Source organism: Oncorhynchus tshawytscha, linkage group LG23, assembly GCF_018296145.1.
Source record: "Oncorhynchus tshawytscha isolate Ot180627B linkage group LG23, Otsh_v2.0, whole genome shotgun sequence".
Taxonomy (NCBI): domain Eukaryota; kingdom Metazoa; phylum Chordata; class Actinopteri; order Salmoniformes; family Salmonidae; genus Oncorhynchus; species Oncorhynchus tshawytscha.
The window spans coordinates 5,349,306-5,360,108 of NC_056451.1; the positions used below are offsets into that span (position 1 = coordinate 5,349,306).

The window sequence follows — 10,803 nt, forward strand, 5'->3', positions numbered from 1 at the left end:
CCATAACTCTTGCTCCCCCACTCTCTTTCTATCTCCTGAATCCAGCGTCAGCGCTGTCAGAAAAAGGGGAGCGTCTGTTCGCTCAATCAAGTCCTGTTGCTATTTGACCATGCGAGAGAGGGTGGAAGTACTGGGTTAATACTAACTATCAAAAAAGTGTTCAACTAACTATCCACTAACCTATGATTATTTCACCAGAGATACAGTATTGTTTTTGTTGAACAGAATAACCTTTTTGCTAACCAAACGCTAACAATCGTAGGCTACTGAGTCAGCAGTGTGAAGATAAGTTCAGAAAGCCAAAGGGCAATGTAGTGAAACCTCTCTCTCTCTCTCTGGACACTTTCTGTATCTCTCCTTTTTACTGTGTCTCACTTTTAGCACATTGCCTTTTTGATGCATATTGTACAGTATAATGTAGCTCATCGATACAATGAAAAGTGCCACATATAAAAGTGCCGTAAATACAGTATTACGGACCACACCTATGAACCACGGTACGAGAAAGCGAATGTCCTTCTCAGAGGACAATAGAATCTATTCTATTCTTACACATTTGCTACAAAGCCACATGGGTATCTTCATCAGTTAGGCAGGTTGAGGTGCTGGCCTTAGAGGTTCATTCATGCAGGTGCACTAGAGGAACCTCTCTCCCCTGGTGGCCTGAGATGTGTGCGCGTGAGTTAACAACGTCACCACTGTCCCCTCGTCTGGTCCCCATCTCCCTGTCTCTGTCTGTGCTGCTGGCTTTTCTTATATTTTACTTTTGTCAAGTTTACAAAACACTGAAGCCCCCTGCCAGTCACAGGCTTTCACACCACACCATAAAAAGCCATGCCCAGGAGTGCATTTTTTACTTCATTTTTTTATTAATGCAGGACCGGTTCCTGTCTTTTGACCCCATGACACGTTTGCCCACGTTGTTTGGTGTGCTTTGCTCGCCTCTCTCTCTCTCCCTTTCTCACCCCCCTCACCCTCTCTCTCCCTTTCTCTCTCGCTATGTCTCCCACTCTCTCTCTCTGTTTCTCTTTCCCTCTCACTCTCTCTCCCTCCCTCTCTTTTTCTCTCTCTCTCTGTCTCTTTCTCCCTCTCTCACCCCCCTCACCCTCTCTCTCTCTCTGTCCATCGCTGGATTTATCCCTTCATCCCTGATCTCTCTTCATCCGCTCCAATCCTCATCTGTTCCTCACAGGAGAGAGAGTGTGAGAGAGAGATATAGAGAGAGAGACAGAGAGAGCAAGAGGGTGGAATATCCATTCTGTGTGTGACAGGAAAACTGAATAAAAAAACTGAAAGTCTAGTAACAGAAGAGGGGTAAACATATGACAACCAAACAGAGGGACCCTGAAAAGTGAGAACAGGTTAAGAAACCCACTGGAGAACATCCTTATTTGGTGAGTGGGCAGACATATCATTTTCTTTTACACCTCAATTGTTGTTTTTGTTTGTTTGTAGTCTTTGATTGGATATGTGAATAGATGTGTAAGTGAAACACCCTGGTCACAGTAGTGCTGTATGGAGCTCTTGGTTGAAACAGATTTGTACATTTTTGTCATTTAGCAGACACTCTTATCCAGAGCGACTTACAGGAGCAATTTGGGTTAAGTGCCTTGCTCAAGGGCACATCGGCATATTTTTTTAACCTATTTGGCTCTGGGATTAAAAACCTGTGACCTTTTGGTTACTGGACCAATGCTCTTAACCTTTTACTGCAGTGGGCTAAATCAGGGTCACCCAGAGTGATTCTTGGTAGTCTTAAACAAATCTACTTTGAAACAAAAGCATACATCTCACACACACACAAGGTTTAAAAAAAATAAGACACCTGCACCATGTCAGATATAGGAGTTGAAATGTCTTACATTTAGAGTTTGCATCCCAATATTACATCACAGAAGACTGAAATGTAAGCAGCACTGTTTGACGTAGAAACACAGGATTGTCATCCGTTTTTATTTTTTACATAATCTTTATTAATGATGAAAAATATTAATAACATTCAACCCATGAGGCCAAAGAGGGCGCTTTTGGTAATTGACTGTAGGAAAGTGCTACCCGCTAGGCTACCAGCTGCCTGCTGCCGCCAGATTAGTTTGGGGGAGTGTAGAGGTACTTTTAGTTCTGGTTTGAGTGTGTCCTGATTTTCTCATATAATCAAAGTGAGTGGGGTCTGTGGGATAAGTATCCATTTCATTTGATAGCACTATGACGAGGGTGCCGTTTAATGGCGACAAAGAACAAACAGTTAATCAATACTGTAAAAATCTATGAATTTTCTCTTTACAACATGGTAGGGAATTTAATTTAAGAAGTATGGAAGCATGGTCAATTCCTTTGAGATTACATGGAAAAAGAACATTTGAACTTGGATTGGATATATTTATTGAATGTTTTACATTTTATCAGAACAAGGATTTGCATATGATGTATATATTATAAGGCATGTAATATTGCTATTGCACTACTAATGCCCTACTCTGTTTACAGATAATCTTAAAGGAAAACATTCATTGTATCTTCTAAGTGGATTTGTGTCATTGACAGACCGTTTACACATGCAGCTTAATTCTCATATTTTTTTCCCACTAATTGGTCTTGACCAATCACATCAGACCTTTTCACCTCAAATCTTTTTCAGGGCTGATGTGATTGGGCAAAAGACCAATTAGTGGGAAAACAAAATCCGAATTGGGCTAACGCAGTGCATTTGAATGATCACATCATTTGTTTAAGTGTTTTTTTTTTGTGTGTGTTTTTTTAAGAGCATTTTACAGTGTTCTCTCTGATACATCCATTTTGGAATACATTTGATTCTCTGCCAGTGGTATCACTAGTGTTGCGGGTGTCTAGCTGGCATAGGTGCTGAAACTTGGTACTTTGTGTTAGACCCTTTCATAGCACGGAAACACAGTTCAAGGCGTCGTCGTTCAAATCAAAACTGAAGTGTCTTGCTACAAATTGGAAACAGTTCTTCAGTCCCATTCTCAGAAAAGCCTGTTTTAGTGCTAAATTCTCACTAAGGGATGGTCACCGGTAACGTTTTCCAATCTGCCTAATAGTATGTGACACAATACTGATGGCGTGTCAATAGTGAAAAGGTGAAACATTTACAGCGAGAAAACAAGATCGACTAACACATCCCTACAGTCACTAGCTCTAGTTCATTCCCCATTTAATACAGAAATCACTTCTCTCACCCTATTCTAGATTTTAACCACTCCATTCTCTCCCTTCTCCCTCCCTCTTATCCACCACCACCAGTTTGCCCCTCCCTCTCTCATCTCTCTATCACACCCCTCTCTCTCTCTCCACCTCTTATCCAGATGCAAAGAGCAGTCAGTAATCGGATGAGAGCAGATTTGATTCAAAAGGCTTCCTTTAAAATCTCAGCCACTAGGATTTAAACTCACTCTCTCCTGCGTCGCCTCTACACACAGCCCCACCCCCATTCTCTCTCTCTCTCTCTTTCTCCCACCCCCCTCTCTCTCTCTGTGTTAATGCACTCCACTCTGCGACAACCTCTAGCAGGCATTTAATCACATGCAACAATGGCAGGCCAGGGTCTCAGGGACAGGATGGCAAAAGGGCAATAGCACAGTTGAAACACTTTTTAAAAAACGGTCCCGTTTTATTGGGTTAGTACTATTTATAAATGTAATTTTCTCAGGGAACCAAATCTATGGCCTAAATCAGATGAAGGCTAGATAGGTGACCATTGTGGATACTACTCCCTTTAGGTGAGGGAGCAGGACACCTATGAGCGCAGCTAACTTCAGATGGATGCAATCGCCTTAGGGTTAATTGTTTTAGGCATTTCTATATTTAGACGTACAATTTACAGTGTTTTCATACATGCATGTACCCTACAGTCCTACAGATAGGAACAGCAGGGAACAACAGAAAGGGAATATCTTTCTCTCTCTGAGTCACTGCCTCTACTCTCTCCCTCTACCTTTCTCCTCAAACAAATGAGAGGCAAATTAATTTGGTAATGAGATTTGACAGAGACACTTTAGACAAATAGAGAGAGAGAGATTGAAGCAAAGAAACAGAAAGACATCAAAGCCAGGGATATAAGGCTATTCTTCTCCTGGTAGTTTTCAAGGTAAGATCGAGTACGATCCAAATAATTCAATCTGACACAAATATTATGAAAACATGTTATTAGATGTGTGGATGTTCCATGAAATGTTATGTGATTATCCTGTTTAGAGTGTTTTAAAGTAAGGGTTATCTTCTGATTTCATAGAGAACAGTCTGATACCATTGCCAGTTTAAAAGTTCCTTATTTGATAATGTGACAGAGATACTTGAGAAAGTTGATTCCGACTTTTTGTCTTTACTGTATAGTGGGCCTAAACTTAGAATATTTTGGTCTGTGAAAAAACTACAGTCCTCATTGATTCAGTCGACATGATTAACTGCATCATTAGAGCGATGTGAAGTGATATCACTGGAATCACAAAAACACAAGTGCTTTCCGGGCTGACGTAAGATTGGAAAGCTTTCAAAGTCTATAGCACTAAAGTGTATTGAGATAGAAAAGGGCAGAGTAAATACTGTGTTCGCTTAGCTAGTATAAGTATGAAGATGAGGAGAGATGTCAAACAAGAAAAGTGTGAGCATTAAGATGACACACCATACAGGTTTGAGTTTACAATCAGGGTGGGAAAGTGTGTTCATGTATATGCCGTATGTGTCATATGAACTAGTTCATGTAGTTGCACGCTTGTATGTGTGTGTGTGTGTGCATATGCATATCTGTGCAAAGGACCTTGTTTGACTATGGGTGTGGGTTTGTGAGTGTATGGGTATTAGTGTGTGTGTGTGTCTGTGTTTGTGAGGGTTTGCAAAGCAGTTGAGGGAGGTTTGAATTGCAAAACAGTAGCTAAACAACAAAGAAAAGGGTAGACCTTGATCTAAAAAGCTGGTAACATGCATATATATCATGTGTTGCTGTGTACAGGTACAAGACATTGACATTACAGTGAGAAGAATGGATAATTAACTGATCAAATACCATTTTCCATTTTTTCCCCCAGGATTACGTCTGCTCACCTGATTTCACTTCCTGTCTCCATCGGTGACAACGCCTACCAACCGTTGCCATGGGCGAAATGGAGGAGCTGCGAAAGGAGGCGGACAACCTCAAAGATCAGATCACTGTCAGTTATCAACCAATAATTAAGATCACATTATTGGTCAATTGCACACAGCATCCAACCAAATGTTGACTTCCGCTTTTAAGTCAACCCCTCTCAAAGACACACATACAGTACACACAGGTTTTGGAGAGATGCGGGCGCTGCCACACTGGGCGCACGGGGAGCTATTGTTGTGGGGGGCTAAGTTCCTTGCCCAAGAGCACCACGGCAGGCAATGTCATTTAGGATTTGATACCAGCAACTCTCTATTTGCCAGCTCACTTCCCGCCCATTTTCTTCCCGTCACACCCAGGATTCGAACTGGCAGCCCTCCGGATGCTGAGTCTCCTTTCTAACCGCTAGGCAATAATCAATCACTAGTGTGAATAGAACGCCTGTCTGTGTTCCTTGGATCTCATATGCCAGTACTTTATTAAACTATTTGCTGAACATTTTATCATGATCATCAACCTTAAACTGAACAAGAATCATCATCCTATAGACCACCAAAGGCCACGTATAGACCACAAAAACCCTAATTTTAGAACTGGGCAAAAGAGATTTTGCCTCAGGGCAGTCCTGGAACTTCTTGACAAAAAGTTTTGAAAACTTGCCAAATAGTTGTTTGAAGAGATTAATTCATAAAATGTATTGAATGACTAGAGTGGGTCTATGAAGTTCTAGTAATATGTTATGTTGCATTTAAATTCATATGTGGACATGAGGTATGTGGGTAGGGGGAAGGAGGGGGAGGGGCTGGGGGGTGTTACTCATAATATGTCTAGGTAATAGGAATGTGAAACTTTGTTTTTGTGCTTTAATTTCAGCTTTTGTTGTTTTTCTAATTTCTACATGTTTTTTAAAAAACATTTCTTAAGGACTCTTGGAAAACTTTCCCTTGGGCTAAAAGAGATTATAATACAATAATATAACATCCTAACTGTTCTGATTCTCCTTACGGTCCAGAGAGGAATCACTGTCCTTCTCCGTATAGGTGTTCATAACACCACAGTCATATCTATGACAACCGCTATGACCATACATCCCCACCCCTGACCGCTCTGTTCGTCCAAGGGCAGGAGGAGAAGGTGTAAACAGCAGTTTTGTAAAATGCAATACGTTTTCTTCTGAGACCAGGTTGCAGCAGCAGCAGCACACCTTGAAAATTACAATAGTTATGACAGTGGTTTTAGCCATATTTAAGTGGACCATAGTTAGTATAACTATAACTTGACCATACACAACCATCACTCTACAGGAGGCCCGAAAGGTAGTGCAGGACACCACCCTGCAGGAGGCGGTTGCTGGGACGACGCTGGTGGGGCGTGTCCAGCTGAAGACCAGGAAGACGCTGAGGGGTCACCTGGCCAAGATCTATGCCATGCACTGGGGCACTGACACCAAGTAAACACACATACACCCACACACACACACAAACAGGCACACAAACGTACACACAGGCATGCATACACACACAAACTGGACCACTAGCTCAAAGTGGACAATGACCCTTCACAGACTTCTAGCCTGCACTCTTTTCCTGAGGATTTCTGGTCGAGTCGTTCAAGTATTCATTTAAGTATTCATTCAATCATTCAATCATTTATGTTAGCTCTATCATTAGCCATTATATAGCAATATATATATTAATCTGCTCATCCGTTCATTCAAACATATTGCTGTGACAAATATTGCCATAGTTTAAAACAGTGGTCACGTGGTGCTCTGCGTTTATTGGTTAATTGGATTGGTGTGGCAATCCCATCCCTTGTTTTAATTGGATGAATTAGTGGCGCCAGGAAACACTGACTGACTGTCTGGCAACACTTTAAACCAACATTAACCCTGAATCAATTAATTATTGCTGATACTATAACTTGAACGTGCACTAACCAACATTTTACCCTTCATGTTGTCCTCCTCTCCTTCTTACCTCTCCCTATATTCTCATTTCATCTTATCTCTTCTCTTTCTCAGTTGTAGCAAGTTAGTAAGCTTATTAGCTTCTCCTGGGTTTACAATACTTGGGGTGTCCTACATTTAGTGGGTCTGAAAGACAGCTTTTACTAACTTAACCAGTGCTGGGCTTAGAGGTTCTGTTACAATGCCTCTCTCGGTCTTAACACAATACAATCCAATCCAACTTTATTGTCCCTCAAAGGGGAACTCATTTGGCAACTGTGAACACTGAACAGACAACAACATATTCACACACACACACTCCTCCATAGTGGCTAGACATAACTACATAGTACACTATATCGTCATTATCATCACCAGCATCATCATCCCCATCATCATTTGTCCCGGGAAACACCTGGCAATAGGGAAAAAGTGCAGTAGCATTAGTCAGTTACCATGTCATGGCTTTTTAGATCAGTCATAGTGAAGACATGTTGCCATTGAGACAGAATAGTCTCTGTATCTATTATCGATCTGTCTGTCTATTTACCTTGAGCTGCTGCATCTTTTACTGTACGCTGTCTCTCTCTCTCCCGCTGTCTGTTTCTGTCGCTCTACTCCTGACTTCTCTCTACCAGGTTGTGTGTCAGTGCCTCTCAAGATGGAAAGCTGATAGTGTGGGACACCCTGACCACCAACAAGGTATGGTGGACTGCGGCTGGGTTTACAGTCTGGGGAGTTTCGGTCGCGAGACTGTGTTTTTGCTTGAATATGGCATGTAATGACAATATACTGTAATATCAACCATATCCTGTAATATCAACCATATACCGTAATATCAAGTGCTCACATTGACATATGCGCGTTCTCACACACACACACACACAGGTCCACGTGAGGAATCACTGTGCTTCTCTACTCAGGTGAACGCCATCCCTCTGAAGTCCTCATGGGTGATGACGTGTGCCTACGCGCCCTCAGGGAACATGGTGGCGTGTGGCGGTCTCGACAACATGTGCTCCATCTACAACCTCAAGGGCAAGGATGGCAACGTCAAGGTCATGCGTGAGCTGGCCGCGCACACAGGTACCGCACTCATTAAGACAGCATTACTGGCAACACGTTTAACGATGAGTCATTTCGATCAAACTCAACCTAAGAACATACGAGGTAGTATTTATATAGTCTATCCAATACAGCAATCTGATGGTGTTCTCTTATTGCCCAGGTTACCTGTCCTGCTGTCGTTTCCTTAACGACAGCGAGATCATCACCAGCTCTGGCGACTGCACCTGGTAAGATCATCGAGATGGGAGTCTATGAGTCTTGTGTGCATTAAGGGGTTACAATGACTGACCAGAGATCAGTCCAATCTGTTAATGTTACCATATAATTCTAATTCTATGGCTTGTACTGTACCCTTCATTTGATCTGCATAGTCTTTATTACTTTTCTGCAATGGTGTCCTAAACATTGGGGTGGCAGGTAGCCTATTGGTTAGAGCGTTGGGCCAGTAACCAAAAAGGTTGCTATATCGAATCCTCGAGCTGACTGAGCTCCACTGTTCCTAGGCCGTCATTGTAAATAAGAATTTGTTCTTAGCTGGCTTGCCTAGTTAAATTATATATATCGTTTAATTCTCCCTTCTTTCGCAACCCTCTCTTTTTTGGCCATGTCCCTGCCGCCTTCTGTGCCCACCTGTATATCCATCCTCTCCTCCTATTCCGTCCAAACGTTATAGTATTCTATGGGACATTGAGACAGGGACAGAGAAGACCATCTTCGCGGGCCACTTGGGTGACTGCATGTCCCTGGCCGTGTCCCCTGACTTCAAGATGTTCATCTCGGGGGCGTGTGACTTCACAGCCAAACTGTGGGACATCAGGGAAGCCACCTGCAGACAGACGTTCAGCGGCCACGAGAGTGACATCAACGCCATCGGGGTGAGAAACCCCAGCATTTATTTGTTTGATAGTCAGCTGCATTTGCACCCAGCAGTTCACGTGGAGAAAGACATCCAAGTTCACAAATTTAAGGAATATAATTTTAACTTAAAATGAATTTGACGCAACCATTTGCTCAAACAGTTGATTCATTTAATGAGGTGAACAAAAGCCTACACCCGCCCTGTAGCTCTCCAGACCACTACTTTGACCACGTCCTCTCCACTCTGTCCAGTTCTTCCCCAATGGTAATGCGGTTATAACGGGCTCAGACGATGCCACCTGTAAGCTGTACGACCTGAGGGCAGACCAGGAGCTCATCACCTACCAGGACTCGGGCATCATGTGTGGGGTGACCTCCCTCGCCGCGTCCCTCTCCGGCCGACTTCTCCTGGCCGGATACGATGACTTCAACGTCAACATCTGGGACATGCTTAAAGCCGAGAGAGTGGGTGAGTACGCAGGGGGAGAGAGAGGAGAGGGAGGGTGACTGGAGGCAGAAAGAGAGGGAGACAGTATGGGTAAGTAAGAGGGGATGGTGAGAAGAGAAAGGAGAACGCGAGTGGGACGAAGGGAGAAAGAGGGAGAGAATGTGGATGCAATGTAGGCAAACAATATTTGCATCCATTCTATACTGATGTTGTTCTCTTCATGGCTCAGGAGTGCTGGCTGGTCATGACAACAGGGTGAGCTGCATCGGAGTATCCTCGGACGGAATGGCATGCTGCACAGGTTCCTGGGACAGCTTCCTGAAGATATGGAACTGAGCCAGTCCTCTAGAGAACAGAGAACGAAAGACTAAGAGGAGATAGAGGAAGGGTATCATGAAAAACTGGCAGATTGAAGAGGGGGGGGGGACTAGGAAGCCGTGGGTTAAAGGTTATTTTTTATTGTGCCAAGTCTTATTCGATTTGAGAGGATTGATGAGAAAGTCTCATCTCTTCCTACTTCTAACTCAAGTTTAGAGTTGGGCGGGTGGGGGACTTTTGTAGAAAAACATGATTGTTGTATCAATGAAGGAATGATTTGTCAAGGTTAAAAACTGAATTCTAGCGTTATAGGAAATGCAGGAAAATATTCATGTCAAAAGGAGCAGTTGCCAAAATGGAAACGGTAGAGACTTGGATGAAATAACAGGATAAGATAAAAAAATAAATGACCACTGATAGTTATTGTAAACCTACAGTCTAGGTTGTTACATACTTTTATATTCAAGGCGAGTTAAAATGTTTTGTCAGATGAATGTGTAAGAATTAAAATTTGTGTCGAACGGATGTTTGTTAGAATTCCCTTGTTAGTTCCGTTTTTTCCCCCTTATATTTTTACAGTCACATTTGAATACATTTTTTTAGCTTGCAGATTTCTACATTAGTGTGTGTCTGAAAGTTGACGTATGTACATGTTCAATAGGAAATGTTTACCATGAGTTGGGGTCTAATCTTTTGGCCTACTTCCCAATGGCTGGACAGATGGGATGATAATAGATCGTATGGTGGACTGACAAAAGAAAAAAAGGCAGCTGTACAAAAACCACAACATTTCACATTCGTCAGAGGAACCTTGCCTGGTTGTGTATATCTAAGTGACAGTAACAGCTACACACGTGGTTTGTTTTACCACCTGTTGTGCAAGTGAAACATAACAGCGGCTCTGTACAGCACAATATCTCAATGTGAAGTGGCTACGTTTCTTTCCAATGGCATCTCACACACACGTGACAAGTTGGACAGCCTTTCTATACCATCAGAACAGACTGTGCATATAGTAAATCATTCATTTAAATTTGTCAAGCCCTTTTCTTAAGGTGCTAAGTA

At 42.6% G+C, this 10,803-nt stretch overlaps 1 protein-coding gene across 3 annotated transcripts; it reads left to right on the forward strand.

Annotated features, from left to right (window-relative positions):
* Positions 1–1,175: 1,175 nt before the first annotated feature.
* Positions 1,176–10,263, forward strand: LOC112223117 (guanine nucleotide-binding protein G(I)/G(S)/G(T) subunit beta-3). 3 transcript variants are annotated; one of them, XM_024386090.2, is made up of 10 exons: positions 1,176–1,394; positions 5,043–5,165; positions 6,403–6,548; positions 7,122–7,130; positions 7,685–7,748; positions 7,970–8,132; positions 8,275–8,341; positions 8,788–8,989; positions 9,225–9,441; positions 9,650–10,263. In XM_024386090.2, the coding sequence occupies exons 2-10, from the start codon at positions 5,109–5,111 to the stop codon at positions 9,754–9,756; spliced, it is 1,032 nt and encodes a 343-aa protein (XP_024241858.1). In that variant the 5' UTR covers positions 1,176–1,394; positions 5,043–5,108; the 3' UTR covers positions 9,757–10,263. The 3 variants fall into 3 exon arrangements, with proteins under 3 accessions (XP_024241858.1, XP_024241860.1, XP_024241859.1); XM_024386091.2 differs by lacking the exon at positions 1,176–1,394 and adding an exon at positions 4,030–4,105; XM_024386092.2 differs by lacking the exon at positions 7,122–7,130.
* Positions 10,264–10,803: the final 540 nt, after the last annotated feature.

What these genes read in the sequence shown, in the direction of transcription:
- LOC112223117 (XM_024386090.2), top strand. Translation starts at nt 5,109, where the DNA reads ATGGGCGAAATGGAGGAGCTGCGAAAGGAGGCGGACAACCTCAAAGAT. An exon ending in ACCTCAAAGATCAGATCACT is followed by an intron (nt 5,166 to 6,402) that starts GTCAGTTATCAA and finishes ATCACTCTACAG; the next exon opens with GAGGCCCGAAAGGTAGTGCA. An exon ending in GTGACATCAACGCCATCGGG is followed by an intron (nt 8,990 to 9,224) that starts GTGAGAAACCCC and finishes CACTCTGTCCAG; the next exon opens with TTCTTCCCCAATGGTAATGC.